Below are 19,598 nucleotides of genomic sequence, written 5' to 3'. Positions count from 1 at the left end.
AAGTAGAGAGGAAATAAAATGTAGACTGGCAATGGCAAGGAAATCGTTTCTGAAGAAGAGAAATTTGTTAACATCGAGTATAGATTTAAGTGTCAGGAAGTCGTTTCTGAAAGTATTTGTATGGAGTGTAGCCATGTATGGAAGTGAAACATGGACGATAACCAGTTTGGACAAGAAGAGAATAGAAGCTTTCGAAATGTGGTGCTACAGAAGAATGCTGAAGATAAGGTGGGTAGATCACGTAACTAATGAGGAGGTATTGAATAGGATTGGGGAGAAGATAAGTTTGTGGCACAACTTGACTAGAAGAAGGGATCGGTTGGTAGGACATGTTTTGAGGCATCAAGGGATCACAAATTTAGCATTGGAGGGCAGCGTGGAGGGTAAAAATCGTAGAGGGAGACCAAGAGATGAATACACTAAGCAGATTCAGAAGGATGTAGGTTGCAGTAGGTACTGGGAGATGAAGATGCTTGCACAGGATAGAGTAGCATGGAGAGCTGCATCAAACCAGTCTCAGGACTGAAGACCACAACAACATATTTGTATCTCTGTTGTGACCCATTTTATTTTCAGATCCTTTTTTGTGACTGTCTTTTTATGGAGTGGAAAGCAAAGTTCAAAATAATAGGTAAAACTATTTAGGAATTTATTGAACTTATCATTTTTACTTTCACATTCATAGATGTCTTCCCAAGTTTCTTTACGCAGATAGTTAAGGAAATGTTGTATATTCTGGTCATTATATTTCCTAGATGTAGTAGTTAGACATTCACTTGAACTAAGCGATTTTCCTAAGCTTATAGTAATTTCTTGGGCTGTGTGGTCCCCAAAGCCTGTATTGTGGGTTTGTGTTGTATGTTTCAAGGGCACATTTGTAAATATTTGATCAAGGATTGTGGCTGAGGTTTTTGTGATGTGTGTTGGCGTTTCTATAGTAGCCTTTAAATTGAAAGTTGCTAAGAAGTTCAGTAAAGCAGTTTTTTGATTAGACTCAGTTGCAAAGTCAATGTTGAAATCCCCACATATAATTAGTTTTCTATTTTTTTTGTAGTCTTGTGTAAGATATTTTCAAGGCTCTTTAACATAATGTTAATATTGCCAGTTGGTGCCCTGTATAGACACACTATAGCAATTTTTTCGTCTGTGATTTCAATTTCATTTACCTCAATATCTTTCTCTATGGATAATTTTTCTACATATGGCATACATTGAAAATTTATGCTATTTTTAACATAAATGCAACTACCACCATGTTTATACAAGTTACGACAAAAATAACTACCCAATACAAAGTTTGGAATGCATAGCATATGAAGTTTCTCTTTGTCAAGCCAATGTTCAGTAAAACATAATACAGAGGTGTTTTTCATGTCACTTTCCAACAAAATTTGAAATTCGTTTACTTTGTTGGATAGGGATTGTACATTTTAATGAAATACCGTCAGGTTTGGAGTTAAACACGAGTTCTGAAACTTACTATCCTTAGTACTTATATTTATATTGGAATTTCTTCCTGGACGATATTTTTCATTTTCAATTTTCACTTTTGAATTTTCACCCCCTCCACACGGTATCAGTTTCCCTTGTTCTTGATGATTTTACAGATGTCTGTAACCATTTTACTGAAATTCATTGAGCCTAGTCTGTTTAAATGCACGCCATCCTTTCCTAAGCATTTGTCACTTAAAAATTTGTTGGGGTCAACGAATATTGTCCCGAGTTCGTCGCACTGTTCCCTGATAGCACTGTTTATGTTGCTTACATAAGAACTGCTTACTGACCTTCTGTGCAGAATTCCACTTATAACCAGTCTTGAGTTTATGTACAATGCTTTGGCTGAAAGAATGATGTTTCTTGTCTCGCTTACAATTTCTACCTGACTGCTGCTTCGTATTGAATTCGGCCCAGAATGAATAAAAACACCTTCATAATTGGTCTTTGGATCGTTTTCATTTTTAGTTGTAGACTGTTTTGCACTTAAGAGATTTTTAAGATATTTGTTGAGCTGATGAGGTCGGATACCAGGGCGAACACCTATCTCACAGTTTGGTGAAACTACATTTTTTAATATAGAATTGCCAATAACAAAGAACTCCTTTTCGTTACTCTGCTTTTGTGAGGCAATTTCACGTTTCACCCTTTTATTATGTCACTGTTTTCCAGCTGTATTTACTTACAGATTTTCCACAGTTTAAACGCCCTGCGTCTTTTTCGATTGTATTTTGCCCATGATAATTTTCACTTTTCCTTTCCACACTAGGCACAGGATTCGTAGATTGCACACTAGAATTTTCACAGTTTTTTTCCGTGTTTGGTACTGGATTCCCACAAATACAGGGTGCCAAATCACTTTGTAACTTCGCATTTACTTCCTTAAGAGACACAATTTCACTTCTAAGCGATTTAATATCACTTTGCAGCAGTCTGATTATTTCGTCCTTTGATTTGATCGTATTTTCTAGGTAGGTTGTTTCACTTTGTAAACATACTGTGCACGTCCACGGAGAATCGTCGTTTATGAGTTTTAGACTTACTTCTGCGCACTTTTCGTGCAGCCAGAAATTGCACTTTACGCATAAGATACCTTTCATTACACGCTTGTTGCACTGTTTACACAAAGAACTGATAGTTTTTTCCTTTTTGTGGCAGAGCAATGTGTCGTTACACTGTGTACCGGGCACCACATTGACAATACCTGGACTAATGGAATGAAGTATATCAGTTATATAATTTAAACACACGAAATTAAGTAATGAACGATTAGTTGTCGAAAGAGTGCTCTGCAGAAAGTTTCAGCAGGCTAGCAGACAGCATCTGTAGAGGTTCACAATCAAGTCTGTACAATCTTTGTGTTGCCTTCCCACTTCCACCAACATCTGTTGACTCACACTCAGTTAACAGTGAGCTCTTGAAATGTGCACTTAAACAATGGAGTCTCTGTGTTGTATTAGTGTTCTTAGTAATGAAGCTTGCCATAAAAGTGTGTATGGAGTGTTTCCTAAAGACATTACTTTCATTGTAGATTACAGTGAAAAAGAGAAACTGTTATTTTACCTACGAGGTGGCTCAGAATTAACTTAGCTTGCAAGTACCATGAAACTAAATACTGAAAGTGATTTCATCACTTTTTTGGCCAGTCGTTTTTGGACCCTTTGAAGACATATAAGAAGCCTATAACAAAAGCTCTGAGATAAATAACGTTTGATCATTATTCTAAAAGCAAAAGTCCTTTTATCTGTTTAATACAAGGAAAGTCATTGTGTCCAGCATTTATTCTAAGATAGTAGTCATTAACAGAGGAAGCGATGGTAATATTTCAGATAAAGAGTATTGTGATTCATGAGCAATTATAAAAAAGTGTACTTAGCTTGTGAAATCCTAGGAAATCCTGCTAGTAAAATTAGAAAACTAAGTGAAGAAAAAAGACCTGTTGCATTGAATGCAAAAATTGAGAAATGGCAACTACTGTCAAAAACAATTTCGAAGATCCATTTCAAAAGAAAAGTTGCACTGAACCAGATGTAAGTTCTAAAAATTCTCTGACCAAATATGATGATTTGACAGAAAAGCTAAAAAATAAATGTCGTATTTCAAATAAAGGGGCTAAAGTTAAGATTATCAGTTTACTACAAAACTCCTGAAGTCGAGCAAAAGTTAGTCATGAATTAATGCATCAGAACGTTTGGTTAAATTAAAAGGCGTCAGTATAAAATAGCAGGGAATTTTACCTGCATTACAAAAGAAAAATGCATCAATAACAGCTATTTGTTGGCTGGCAATAAAGATTGTTTTCCTGTGAAAGAAAATGGTAGTAATGTCCAGAGACAAAAAGTTAATATTGTTTATTTTAAATGAAATATTCACTGAATTCAGAAAAGAAAAACCTGACATTAAAATTGGGTCAAAATTTTGCAAGTGTATTGTTGCAAGGGCATCTGGCACTCATAATGTTTGCAGTTGTTTCTATCACCAGAATGTAAAGTTAGTTATAGATAGGGCCAATCTTAGAGCTAACTATAAAGACCTTTCTGAAGTCCTGGTTTGTAGTATTGACAGCTACAATTGTATGATCATGGGGAAATGTGGAGACTGTCCAGGCAAACAAGCTTCACTTGAGAATAAGATAATTTGGTGCCTGACAGTATAGAATACAAACAATGGGTGACCCAAGACAGAATGGAAATGGTGACAATTACAACACCACAAAAAGAGGTTTTTGAAGTGTTGGTAGCGAACCTTGAAAACCTGAAAATGCATCATTTTGTTGCCAAAGCTCAGGATAAATTTCTGAAAGACAAAAAGCAAACCTTGGCAGTTGATGAATGCTTAGGTCTTGCGGACTTAAAACTATTCCTTTGTTGTTTAATATGAAGTACAAGGGCACCACTGGGTAAACAAACAGGCCACAGTTCATCAGTCTGCATTGTCATAAAGATCAGGATAAACTAAATAAACTAAAGACTCACAATTTTTGTGCCAAAAGTGACTGCCTGAACACTACATCACAGCAGTGCATGTCACAAAAGGTAGTCTGCAGCAGACCTGTGAGAACCAAGAAATGTTTAAATTTTGTAAAGAACAGGTAGTAGGGATTACCTGTGTTTTTGTAAAATGTATGGAAATACGAGAACTCTACTACACCAATGTCTTGGAGGAAAGATTCAACACTTGTAAGAAGATTAAAGGTAGCTGATCTCTTCGTTGACTATCAAAACCAAGATGTGCGTTGTGTTAAGTTTTATCACACACCTGGACCAAGGACCTCATTTAAAAAAATTGAAAGGGATCAAGTCTGGATGCCTGTTAAAAATGTACAGAATAAGCTGTCCTCCCTGGAATTTACAACTGCGACTGGGTGAAATTTTAACCTAACAACCAAACCCTGTTGTTCAATAAACAAGGTTGTAAAAACAAATGAGGTGTGAACAAGACAGTGTAATTAGTGGGCTCCTTTTTTTTTAAGTGATCATAGATATGTTTAAATTATGTAACTGACACACTATATCTGTTACTCCAGATGTTGCAGATATTAGGAATTGTGTTTTTGACACATATTTGTAATTTTTTTTAATGTATATGTATATAACTTCCCATTGAATCTCAAAGTTAAAATTTATGCTGAAGTTTGATACATAATGATCTATGAAGTGTGTAATTTTCAGATTTTTATCTGGTCCCCTAACAAAGATATTGCAGGCCAAAGAATGAAAAACTTCAAAAAATCTGTTTTATAAAATAGTGTATTTTTGTAAGTGTAAGCACTATTGATACTCTATAAAAAGTAACTATACTGTGTAGTGTAACAGCACAAAAAATATAAAGGCTGATAAATTACTCCTTCTTTGGAAAAATACTGTTCAAAAACTGTTTTAATTTGCAACCAATAACTTCAAGCTATTAAAAATATAGTAAGGAATACATTTAGATAGGTGATCATGGTTTTAGTTTATAGTCCAGTGTTGTTGAACTAAATGCTTTTTATTTAAAAGGTCTAGGGCAACCCATTACTGAATAATTTTAAAACTGCAAATGCTTGTACATGTGAAAGAATGCCAACAACCTGAAACAAAAATGACCCCTGTTTCTAAATGATAACCAAGAAAAAATTCTTAAAAATATTTTTGAGTCCATCAAACATGAGGGAATTACCCAGTGAATATCAATGTTTTCTGAGATGGTCAAGCAACCAGTGATGGACCACTTGGAATGGACTGTGCCAACAGACACATTTTGCTTTTATTTATGAAGCACCTTCTGTGGTCATTCTGGATATATGGATAAATAGTATGTTTGTACATTTTTGTTTTTGTAGATTAAAATGGTATTTCTTTATAAAGCTGGCACACAATGTACTTTTGGTGTTTCTGCCTCTTATTTACATATTCAGCGTACTACTGTTTTTTCCTTTGTTGTTAGCAGAAGTTGAGGTCAAAACAAACATGACTATATACATTCATTCTTGGCAATTTTTTACCTGTTTTGAAACCACTCTTTCTTATGCTGCAGTGGCATTATTTCCACTTCAACTCACTTTCTAGAGTTAAACAGAAACAGAACTGCAGTTATATGTGTTCTCACTCAGTATAGTGTTTTATGTTTATTTATTTGTTTTTCCATAAAGTTTTTGAGCTTTGCCAACTTGTGAATGAAATATTTGCAAATCAGAAAAATAAGGGTTTAAGACAATGATGCTCATTAATATTGACTTTACTTAAAGTACACCGAGAAGAAATTTTACAAAAAAATACTGTATGCTTTACTCTTCACGAATGGGTAGGTCCTGATAGCAGGAGACAAAGATGACTCCTGTCACATGTTCAGGAAACTACACAAAGAATACTCAAAGTCTGGCCTGACAATAAATAAAAAAATAACTGAATCCATGGTAGTGGGTGAAGATGAACAAGAAGATCTGAACATAGAATTCTGCAGAATTGAAATTGTCTGTACATTTAAATGCTTGGGCAACACTTTTGCAAAAATGGTACAAGTGCACAAGACATCACAAATAAAATTGGGCAAGTGAAAAGAATCGGTGACCAACTTAACTCCTTGCTGTGGAGTGACGAAATTAAAAAGTAAATTAAGATCTTGCTGTACAAGTCAGTCATAGAGAGTATCACTACATATGGCGCTGACAAATGGGAGTGAAACAAATAGGAGAAAAATAAATTGATGTTCTTCTCCAGACTGGAACATGACAGAAATGAAAGAATGTGGGAAATTATAGGATGAAAAGGCACTATTCTCAATACTGTAGATAACAAAATATTAACTTAGTAAGACTACCTCGAATGAAAAGATGATAACATATGGCCAAAAAGAACATATGAATGGACACCAGCAGAGTGAAGAAATGTGGAGGACCACCTAGAAGATGGATGCAGAATGTTAAAGATGCGATGAATGCAAGGTGGCTTCAGGAAGAATATAGAGTGAGAGAGATGGTATGAAAGTTAAGAAGTGGAAGATAATTACCATTCCCAAAAAGTACCAAACTTCAAATTGGATAACATTAAAAACATAAATCCAATGAGGGGGAGGGGTGGTGGTGAAGCAAAAACCATTAAAGCTGCTGCTCAGCAGACAAGCATAACAATACTGTTTTCACAGATTAATTTTTGTTTTTAAACAATTGTTAAGTAATCAATTTACATTAATTAACATGTATTTAGGAGTGATGTTTTTTTCTGTAGGAAAAGTTCTTTCTTACTGCAGAGTAATATAAAAGATATGTGAAAGGTAGTTGCAGTGATTGTCCTTTTTTCATCTGAATGAGGATTTTGTAAAATGTTTCTTTTGGAACCTGTGTCTACATTTCCATGGTGAATATTATTTATCTGTCACTGAAAGAGTCTCATTATATGTTTTTTTATTTCAGAACTGATTCACCTTCAGATGTGCATCCTAATATAAGTACATCAGTGCCAAATTTTCCATATTCATTGTTGGATGATATTACTAACCATTTCTGTGAAACCCCTGTTGTAGCAGGGCAGGATTTAAGAAGTGGTCGAAAGTTGGGCACTGGAGCATTTGGTTCTGTCTATCTTGGAATTTTACCAACAGAGAAAGTTGCTGTTAAAAGATTAAAGAGAGATGCTATAAATGTTGAGAAGCAGTTCCAAAATGAAATACATACACTTTCAAGGTAAACAGTCTCTGGTACATAAACTGTTGTCATTAATGTTTCACTGCAGAGATTATGTTATGAAAGCATTAATCTCAGTACTAGAAGATGTGCTGTGTCTCTGATCAATCACTATATCATAAAACCAAGAAAAAGTCGAAGATTAATATAATAAAATAAGCAGCATTTGCATGGCTTAAGAAGGAAATCCAAGAATTGTACTCAAAGAAATGACTGCTTAACATCACACTGAAAAAAACACCCTTAGAGTTAAGCGATCACATCAAACAATCTGCATATTTTATGACATTACTCAACTGGTGTAATATCATATAGAAACAGTAATAGAAAAGCAGCTACAAAGACAAGACCCAAAACTGAAGAAACTATTGAACATAAACCCACACAATAGGAACAACAGACACACCACAGAAAACATACATTTTATGAAAAAGTTGCTGATTTAACAGAAATTAAGTTCTCAATTCAGGAAGACACACTGTTCCGAAAGGCACCCAAACACGATCTAAACAAACATATCACACAAAGAACAATAGAAAAGAAAAGTGAATCTATAGTGAAACAAGAAGAAAGGAAAGATAGAGGAAATTTTAGTGCAGGACTAACCAGAGAAAGGATGGCAGGAGAAATCAGACAGATTATTAGAAAGAACAAAACTACCCTCAATGACCGCAAGGCAACCACAGAGGGGAAAACAGCGAAGGACATACATAAATAACTGGAGGAATATAGTGCAATGGTCACAAGGACAGATGAGGGGAACACAATGGTAGTCCTGCTTGAAAGGGACTGCACTAAGAAAAAACTAAAGCTCTTAACAGAAAACCAAATAACAATGCTAAAAAGTGATTCCATTCAAAGAGACATACAAAAACTATTAAAAAACATCAAGGCCACCATCTCACAAAGCCAAAATAAAGAGAACAACATAAAAAAACCAAGAGTGCCCACCTTCGTAATCTACCAAAAATTTTCAAGCCCAGAGTTTGGACCGGACCAGTGATAGATTTCAGAACTGCACCAGCATATAATTTAACCACACACTTGCAAACTTTCATGCAAAAGCACTACACATATGAGGTGTGATCAAAAAGAATAAGAATTTTTGTTTTTCTTAAAGAATTTTTATTTATTCATCAACATAAACATTAACATTGTCACCTTCACAGTAATCCTCCTCGGTTTAATACACTCATGCCAGCACTTTTTCCAATTTTGGAAGCACTTATGGAACTCTCTTTTTGTTATGGTGTTTAGCTCCTTAAGTGATTTTGTTTTTATCTCATCGGTAGTGGCAAAATGACATCTTTTCGTAGTTCTCTTCAGCCTTGGGAATAGAAGGAAGTCATAGGGGTGGGGGGTCATGTCTGGGGAACATGTGACATCATTCAGTGCATACCCATACAACAACTGAAGAAATAGTCAAGACAATTGAAAAATAACCAAGACAGACAAACATTATCCCAGAAACAGGGACAGAAGTAGTCGCAACCATTTTGAAAGTAATCAAAGGACAAAATTATTCCAAATTTAAAGATGAATTCTACATCCAATAGGAAGGACACCCAATGAGATTACCCATAAGAAGCTTGCTGGCCAACATCATCCTTAATCACTTAGAAAACAAAATCTTTGAACAAATAATAAAGCCAAAACAGTACAAAGTAATATATTGGTAACACTAAGCTGATGACATAATTTGTGTGGTAGATGAAAAACCTGACCGGAAACTACAGTTACGCAGATACATCAGTACTGCTCATCCAAAAATCCATATCAGCCTCGCAACCAAAACAGACAAAAATAAATTTTACAAAGACTGAGCAGAATTCCAGTGGACAAAGAGAGCTGTGCGCAAGAACTAAACATAATCAAACACTGTAGACAAGCTAAACCATAAAATAACACAGCTGACACCAAACACATAACAATATTACAGCACAACACACCAGTAACAGTCACCCAACAGAGAACACACCAAGAAAGCAAGATGAAGAAGACACAATCATCAAGAAAAAATTGCACACACTAACATTTGACAACAAGATAACATATAACATAGGAAACATTGTGAGAAAATGAAGTATAAATGTGGCACGTAGAACAAACAGTAAACTGCATAAAAAATTAAAAATACCCAACATCACCACAGATAAGTACAACAAAGCAGCTCTGTACCAACTAACTTCAAAGACTTTGTGCAGACGTACAGAAATTTCAGGATGAGATACTTGGAACATTTAAGTGCACTGAAAAGTGACAGCATACACTCCACATTTGCAGACCACCTCATTAAAAACAACCACCACCTCAGTGGCATAGAAGCAGACCTCCATATTCTGGCACACAGTAATCACCTGTTTCATTTGTTATCAATAGAAGAAAATTATCACATCCAAAAAACTATTGCACAGAGCAGGAAAGCCATCAATGGCAAAACAGTAATCTGCAACAAAACATTATTCAACACTCTAAACAAACTATCAAACAACACAGAATAATACTCCATCCCCATCCGCCCCCACCCACACATAAACAAACTCAAATTTCACGGGCATCAATGAAAAACAAAACAGTGAAATAAAAAACTGTCAGAAGCACATCAGAAATCTGTCTAATTCGCAACAAGGTAACAAGACACACAATACACCAATGAACAGGAGAAAACACGAGTAAACATTGTTAAAATATGAAACATAATCATAAATAACAAACCACACCAAATAATATGAAAAGGATAGATTGCTACACTGCGTATGGCAGAGATGCTGAGTCACAGATAGGCACATCAAAAAGACTGTCAAACAAGTAAGTGCGCGCGCGCGCGCACACACACACACACACACACACACACACACACACACACACACACACACACACGCTCGCCCCTTTGACCATAGCCTCTGGCCTCGGTAGCCAGAGACTGTGGTCGAGTGTGTGTGTGTGTGTGTGTGTGTGTGTGTGTGTGTGTGTGTGTGTGTGTGCGCGCGCTTGAGTTGTGTTTGCTTGAGTGCACATGTGTATGTTGCATAATTCTGATGAAGACCTTTTTGCCTGATGAAAGCTTACTTGTTTGACAATCTTTTTGTTGTGCCTATCTGTGACTCAGCATCTCCATTATATGATGAGTAGAACTCTGTCATTTCTATAATAGTGTCATCATGCCATCCTGGATTTTCCAATCTTTAAACTGCACCAAATAGTTCAGAAAGTGGGAAAAAAATCAACAGAAAAAATATATTTAGCAGGCAAATAAAAACCAGCCACAGTGCAGGAAATCCAAATATGGCAGTGGTAAGGCTAAAAAAAAGGGGCATATGATATGATTTTACTAGAATATGTATTTTAAAAGATGTATTTCTAAATGAAAAATTCAAGGAAGTGATGAGGTGTATGTGTTATTTAAATAGCATCAAAGTCCAATGTAACGTATTTCTTGTCCTAAATAAAACCTGTATATATTTATTTCAGGAAAAATAAAAGAAAATGGTTATTAAAGTGAAGCAGTAATTGTGTACTTGCAGAAAGGCAGACCCATCTTTAATTCATTATTATTTTTCTCCAAGTGCAGAGAGACAGCATAAATTTAGAGTATGATACACCAATTTTTATTAATGAAAGCATGGTCATATGGCCTATCTATTGAAATTTGTGACTACAATGAGAATTTCTTGGGGAGGAGGGCACTACATGTAATATTAGTTGGAGTGTCGTTCACAGGTATCGAAGTAATTCAGGTGTGATCCAAACAAGTATATTGGGACACATGCTGTTCTTGTTGTATTAATGACCTGGGAGATAATATTAATAATAACCTCAAACTGTTTGCAGATGTGGTTATTTATAATGAAGTACTATCTGAAACAAGCTGTAAATTATCCAGTCAGAGCTTGGTAAGGTTTCAAAAATGGTGCAAAATTTGGCACCTTGCATCAAAAGTTAGGAGAAGTAAATTTTGCACTTCACAACATGTGGAAAGTATCCTGTGGCTATAGTATCAGTGAGTCACAATTGGAATCAGTTGTCTTGTCTAAATACCTGGGTCTCAGAATATTTGGGGATATGTAATGGAATGATCACAAAGAGTCAATTGTAGATACAGTCTGGTGACAGATTAGCATATTTTGAAATGCAGTCAGTTTACAAAGGAGATTGCTTACAAGACTCTTATGCGGCATATCATAGAAAACTGTTCAAATATGTGGTCTAATACCAGATAGAACTTACAGGGAATATTGAATGTATACAACACAAGGCAACACAAATGGTCACAGGTTTGATTGACTCATTGGAGAGTGCCATGGTAATGCTGAAAAACTTTACTTTGCAGGCATTTTGAAGCCAGCTATCTTGTAGAAGACTTCTTACAAAATGTTTTAATAACAAGTATTAAGAGAGGAATCTAAGAAAATACTACATCTCCCTGTATATTGCTCATTTAGTAAAGTAAGACAAGATTATCCCCATTACACAGTCATTAAGCTGTCATTCTTGTTACACTCCTTACATGAATGGAACCGGAAGAAATCATAATATGCTTGGTACAAAGGGAAGTACCTTCTGCCATGCACTCCACAGTGCTTTGCAGGGTATGGGAGGACTGAGATTATTTTATACAGTGCCAATAAAATAGTGGTCTATTGTTCCCTTATAATACACAACTGTTCTGTGAAGGGTGGTAGTTGATGGAGACCATCCCATTCCCATAATTGTTCCCTGAATTTTATTTTTCATGGAGGCATCAAAGATGATGGAAATGTGAAGGAATAGAAAGTAGGTTATGGTAATCTAGCTTTTTTCACAAGAGTACTGGGAAGAAAATGCTTTATAGTGAAAATTTAAATATAGAAGAAGGCACAGTAAAGGAAATGGCAGTAAAGAAGATTGCTTGCATACACTCTGGGTATGTTTCCTATTGCCTTTCGCCATTGGCTTTGTTGTTGCAAACTAATGAACAAGGTAATGGTGCACTCATAAGAGGTGTGATGTCATTAATGTCCAAGATTGTGTCAGATAACACACCAAGGAAGCACAATATGGCAAAAAAACATGACATGCCGTCAGGTCATAACATGTGAAACAAAATGTCACATTGTTAACCAAGTGATAAATGATTCACTTGGGGAAATAAAGAGAGGCCCACTGAGCATGGTACATAAGTGCTGAAATAAAAAATAAATAAATAAACCTAGGAAAGAAAATCATTTGGTGTTTTACAAAAGACAAGATTGCAAAAACTATTCATTTTGCAAACATGAAAAAAATATGTACGAATGCACGTTCTTGCGGCAATATACATTTGTAAAATATTCTTGGGTTTCGCACCGTGTCAGGTGGTCACATGATGGAGAATATTTCAACCAGATGGATGGTGTCGTAGTGGGGAGCCCATTGTAGCCAGCCTCTTTATGGAGCATTTCGAGGACATTGTCTTGGGCATGGCTCCTGCAGAGCCTAGTTGTTTTTATCGCTACGTCAATGATAGCTTTGTTATATGGTCTCATGGACATGAAAAGCTGGAAGAGTTTGTGGAACACATCAACAACGTCCATGACCACATAAAGTTTATGGTGGAAGTAGAGAAGAATGGTTCCTTGCTGTTATTGGATGTCCTTGTCCACCGTAAACCCAGTGGATGTCTCAGTGACAATGTTTACTGCAAGTCCACCCACACTCATCATTACCTGTACACCACCACCCAGCACAGAAACAGTGTGTTCTGAGTACCTTTGTACTTTGAGCTGAAACTGTCTCGGACACAAAAAACCTACCAAACCAACAGAGCCACTTACATAAAGTTTTGAAGGACAAAAGTCACAACAACATACAATTTCACAAGAAGTTTCATCTAAGCCATGAAAGCAGAAGGCCTCTGAAGAAGACACAAAGAACATTGTGTTTTTACTGTTTTGTGGCTCAGTAACAGGTTAGCTGGCTCTGAAACAGATATAAAATTTACACAATCTTCAGATCCCCAGCCCGGCAACTAATGAAGGCTGTGAAAGATGGTGTAGGCCTCAGAACACCTGGAATATACAGTATGGGCAGTTTTATGTTGATCAGACTGTCTGCACTATTGAACAGTGTCATACAGAACATAAAAGGTGTTTCTGCTTACGCCACCAGCGAAAATCGGCTCTAGTGGAACGTGCATAATAAATGAAGCAGTAGAGATGAAGCTTTAGGATAACACCCTCAGTGAAGATGGTGGATTGCAACAAAGTATGGCCTGGGATCCTGTGATTGGGCGTCGAAGTGGGTGCAGCAGTCATGCCACAAAACGTTACCATTATATGGTAGAGGACTGAGTGCCAGTGATGTCACTGATGACAGTGTGGATATATAAGCATGACAGCAGCATCCATACAACAATCACTTGACAATGATGGAGGAGATCTCTGCCAAATGCTTGTGGGCAGCTAACCACTTGACGTGGCTTAAAACCCAAGAATATTATATTAATGGAAAAAAAAAGCTTCTAATTTCAAAAGATGATTACTTGTAGAGAAACTTGAATGAAAATTAGCTGGTTTAGTGAGTGACTGATATCTGTGGTGGATGAGAGGGTAATCAGGGCTGGAGATACTGGCCCATAAGCTTACCACAATTGGTATTCCCGTTGGTTTGCTGATTACATTTTAGAAAGATGGATGCCACATTTAGTTACACGAGATATACTTTAAAAATTCCAGGATGTTATGCTTTGAGAGGAGATAGCTGTTTTGAAAATTTTTGCAACTCAGCTTAAATGCTGGAAATGGCATTTAATGGGTAGGTTTCGTAGACTGATGAATTAAGAGAGTTATGAGTATTATTTAGAAACAAGAACTGCAAAGACAAAAATAGTATGAAGTTGTACTGTACTCATGCTGGCAGCTATTAGGATTTAGTAGCTCATAAGAAGAGATTGAAACTAATCGTTAAGAGCTATGGATGGGTCTACAAGTGAAATGGGGATAAACATGTTTTGAGTGAAGGTACCAGGTACATTATACAAGCATTTTGACTAGAATAGTATGCTTAAATGATAGTATGGCATCTGAGGAGGACAGATACCTTCAGTGGTGAAAGACATTTGAATAGTTTTGGAGTAGTGAAGGACTTACAAGTGGGTACTTATCGTTGCATTCGTACCATGTTGATGTGACAGTACATGTGCCTCAAAAACAACTTGTTTTGCAGTCACATCTAGGATTCAGCCTATTAGATCCCTCTTCTGTTGCATTCAACCTAACTACATTGTTGCCCTTGTCAATGTAGTACATATCGTGCTGCCATTCTGTCTTTACGTACATGAGCATATACCTTTCTCTACAACTGTATTTGGAAATTCATAATATTCTCTTATTTCACACTTTTCATTTCTGTTCTTACTCTCTATTACCACTTTTTCCATACCTGCATGATTTGTTTTAGGTGGATTTTGTCCACTTACTGTCCGCCTGCTTAGCTGGGTGGTAACACACTCGCCTTCCACGCAAGGGGGCCCGGGTTCAATTCCCGGTTGGGTTGGAGATTTTCTCTGCTCGGGGACTGGTTGTTGTGTTGTCCTCATCATCATTTCATACTCATTACCGGCACTCCGGATGGGGCCTCCCAGCCAACGATGCCATATGCTCATTTTGATTTCCATTGTCCACTTATTTCCCAATCTATCCACTTTTCCAAACCTATGCCCACTCCCCCAAGCTTATTTTCTCATTAAGATTATATGGGCGAATTTTATAATTATTGAAGTAGTACTGAATTGATTTGAAGGGAAGAGAACTTTATTACACACTTGATTAAAATAAGAGGTAGGGTGATGGGATTCATTTAAGAAGGGATAGTTAATTTGATTATGATGGGCAGTATTGGAAGAAAAATTGGGGAGAGACACAAATGTGTATTTACAGTTAATGGACTCAAATGGACATAAACTACAGAAGCAACGCAGATATGAAGAAACTTGCACAGGATAGACTTGGGTGGGGAGCTTCTTCAAACTAGTTTTCCGACTGAACACTATAACAACCAAACATATCTCCAGGTCTGTATTTTATTACACCGTTATGGTTGGTTGACGATATGTGAGAAGCAGCTTGAGATGTGGTACTCTTTCTTATAGTCCAGGTTTCAGCAGTCATTGTCAGATGATTGCAGCTGACAACGGTGGCCTTAATTTGTACCACAGTTTCCTTGCATTCAACAATGACTACCAGGAGGAAATCTGTATATTGCAATCTGGAATGATGATGCTGAGCATGCGCATCTCCCCTTAATCTTAAACAGCAGCTTTGGTAAGCAGCCGACTCCTTCAATCCGGTGTGAGTGATTATTATTCAGGGCCCTTCAGCCAGTTCGGACCCATAATATATCGCTGTAATTCTATTAGTACTGGCTTTTCTATGAAGTTCATTAATCCCATGTAATTCTCAAAATAACAGGCCACATTTTCAGCAACTCAGTACAGTTGTTGTGGCTCAGTAATTTCATGCTCAGTAAGTGGTTCATACTCTGTTCACAGTATGCCACTTTGCATCTTTGCCTTTACTGCTTTATGGTATACATATATGGTGTTTGTGTCATATATTTAGAGATGTTTATCTTTTATTTTCTATTGGCGTTAACAGAATTTTGCAACTCTTTGCTAATTACTCAAAATAGTAAAATTAATTACAAGGAAAGAAAAGTCTGAATATTAAGTTCTGTATTTACTGCATTTCCTACACAGGTTTAGACATGAGAATCTATTACCTTTGGTGGGTTATTCATGTGATGGCCCCAATTACTGTTTGGTTTATGAGTATATGAGTAATGGATCACTGCAAGAAAGGCTAGCTTGCCAGGTCAGTGAAAAAGATCATCCATTTTTATATTCACATCTTTATCTGATACTCAGTATTTGAATTTTCTGTGATTTTTAGATGTTGAGCAACATGTGTTTATAAATTTATTAAATTAAGACACAGAATAAAACATTATTGTGTTGTATAAAAATTTATTGTCTACAATAACATTGTAACCTTTAAGCTGCTTATTTCGATTTATGTTTTCCACCTGCTGTTTCATTACCTACCACACACTGGAAATAACGGGCTGGAAGAGCTGTTTGATGGGTTGTAACATAAGAATTCTGAAGAAGACATACATTTCCTGTTAAAGAAGGGAAATGTGTCATCATTTTGAACTTACCAAGAGTAATAATAAAATCAATATTTTTAAAAATAGATACCATATTAAAAATAATGATTAAGAGCTTGTGTGATTTTAAATTGGGAACTGATAGTTGAGCAGATTAACATTACCCATTTTGTTCATGTATTTGTAACTTCAAACAGCAGAGACAAGTACGAGGGTCACCCCAAAAGAAAGGCACACTATATTTTTTAAAATACATCTTTTCTTCTACATGTTTGAAAGTTTTACAGTGTGTAGATACATCCTTTAGGAACAATATTGTCATTTCTCCACATAATTTCCATCCCTCTCAACTGCCTTACGCCATCTTGGAACCAGCGGCTATATACCCGCACAAAAATTCTGGACCGACCTGTTGGAGCCACTGTTTGGCAGCATGCACAAGGGAGTCATCATCTTCAAACCTTGTTCCACGAAGAGGTGATAGTCCCATGGAGCCAAGTCAGGACTGTAAGGCGGGTGTTTCAGTGTTGTCCATCCGATTTTTGTGATCGCTTCCATGCTTTTTTGACTGATATGTGGCCGTGCATTGTCGTGCAACAGCAAAACATTCTGCTTTTGCTGATGCGGTTGAACACAACTCAGTCGAGCTTGTAGTTTCTTCAGTGTCATCACATATGCACCGGAATTTATGGTGGTTCCACTTGGCATGATGTCCACAAGCAAGAGTCCTTCGGAATTGAAAAACACTGTAGCCATAACTTTTCCAGCAGAAGGTGTGTTTTTGAATTTTGTTTACTTGGGTGAATTTGCGTGATGCCACTCCATTGATTGCCTCTTTGTTTCTGGTGAAAAATGATGGAGCCATGTTTCATCACCTGTCACAATTCTTCCAAGAAATTCATCTCCACCATTCTCGTACTGTTCCAAAAGTTCACTGCATACCGTTTTTCTTGTTTCTTTGTGAGCCTCTGTCAACATCCTGGGAATCCACCTGGCACAAACCTTTTTTAACGCCAACACTTTTAGTATTCTGCAAACACTTTCTTCCCCTATCCCAACGTAGCATGACAATTCGTTCACTGTGATGCGTCTGTCAGCAGTCACCAATTTGTTAACTCTCTGCACATTGTCTGGAGAGTGTGCAGTACAAGGCCTGCCGCTGTGAGGACAATCCTCGATATTGCCGTACCCACTTTCATCACGTAACCTGCTTGCCCACCAACTAACTGTACTTCGATCGACAGCAGCATCTCTCTACACCTTTTTCAACCTCTTGTGGATGTCTCCCACTGTCCTGCTTTCACAGCATAGGAATTCTATGACAGTACGTTGCTTCTGACGAACGTCAAGTGTAGCAGCCATCTTGAAGACATGCTGTGATGGAGCCACTCATGGGAACAGGTTGAACTAAGTTTGTAAACAAGCGGGAAGGATGTATCTACACACTGTAAAACTTTCACACATGCAGAATGAAAACTGTATTTTTACAAAAATAGTGTGCATTTCTTTTGGAGTGACCCTTGTATATTGATAATCCCGTAACAATAGGCTTCTTGTTCTTGGTCTGTTGATGTGAATTTTGGCCTCAAGGATAGTTATGCCAAACAGCTCTTATGGAGATATACTGATAGGGGAAATCACTTGAGAATTGTGTATTCAAAAACAGTATGTAGACATACTGTTCCAAGTAATTATTGTGTTATTATAAAACATTCTGAAGAATTAAATGACAAAAGATCACCAGCAGCCAGTCACTATTTACATTTTCAAATTAATTTAACTATCCTTGATCAGTTTCTGGTATTTTCTTATCCACTCACCGAACATATGTATTTAGATCAACAGTACATAAAACAAATTAGAGCCTTGATGTTTACTCTCATTACATGAAACTTCGTCTTTCTTCTTATCAGTGTGGCTACAGAAATCATAGCAGGATGCATCCTTCACACGGTTTGCAAACTGACTTGCGTTGTCACAACAGCAATCTTTAATGAATAGAAACCAGATGTTTTAATAGTTTTTTTATATTACTGACATAAATAATATATATCCATAGATTACTTTTGATCCAGTAACACTGCAGTTTCTACCCATATTAGAAAATATATGTAAAGGATGAGGTGTATTTAGAAAGTAACACATTCCCATCTCTCGCACTCCCAGTGCTCCTAATTGTACCAGCGGCTTTGGAATTGCCAGTGTATATGAGTGTGGGGGTGTGACTAAGCTTTTCAGTGTTGCATAGCTCAGTCTAATTTGAGCTCTGGGAGCAACAGTTAGCTGTTGGTGTGAGCTTCTTAAGAGATAAAGTTCTCTGCTAAACTCGACAAAAGTCTTCCTGACACTTACCAAATTATTTGGCAATCTTATGGGGACTCTGTCTATCATATTCTCAAGTTTATGAGAGGCTGACATAGGAGGTGCATTCAAGTTCTAAGGCCTCCGATTTTTTTTCTCCGGACTGGAAAAAGATAGAAACATGCGCATTGTTTTAAAATGAGGCCGCGTTCATTGTCAATACATCCCAGAGGTGGCAGCACCGTACGGCAGATGGAATTTTACCGCCAGCGGCGAGAATGAGAACAGTTTTAAATACTTAAAATGGCGACGTTTTCCTTACTTGAACAGCGTGCAATCATTCGTTTTCTGAATTTGCGTGGTGTGAAACCAATTGAAATTCATCGACAGTTGAAGGAGACGTGGTGATGGAGTTATGGATGTGTCGAAAGTGCGTTCGTGGGTGCGACAGTTTAATGAAGGCAGAACATCGTGTGACAACAAACCGAAACAACCTCGGGCTCGCACAAGCCGGTCTGAC

The 19,598-nt window shown here is 36.9% G+C and overlaps 1 protein-coding gene across 4 annotated transcripts in view; it reads left to right on the top strand.

The window, feature by feature from the left end:
* Positions 1-19,598, top strand: part of LOC124595025 (interleukin-1 receptor-associated kinase 4-like) — a 126,589-nt gene that overhangs the window by 50,002 nt on the left and 56,989 nt on the right. For all 4 annotated transcript variants that reach the window (XM_047133582.1, XM_047133584.1, XM_047133583.1 and 1 more), the window contains exons 5-6: positions 7,385-7,654; positions 16,368-16,482. In XM_047133582.1, coding sequence (XP_046989538.1) covers positions 7,385-7,654; positions 16,368-16,482 — 385 coding nt within the window. The remainder of the gene's footprint in view (positions 1-7,384; positions 7,655-16,367; positions 16,483-19,598) is intronic.

The sequence above is a fragment of the Schistocerca americana genome, chromosome 2, assembly GCF_021461395.2.
Source record: "Schistocerca americana isolate TAMUIC-IGC-003095 chromosome 2, iqSchAmer2.1, whole genome shotgun sequence".
Lineage (NCBI taxonomy): Eukaryota > Metazoa > Arthropoda > Insecta > Orthoptera > Acrididae > Schistocerca > Schistocerca americana.
Note: the sequence above shows the minus strand (reverse complement) of the source record. Positions and strands in the feature narration are given on the sequence as shown.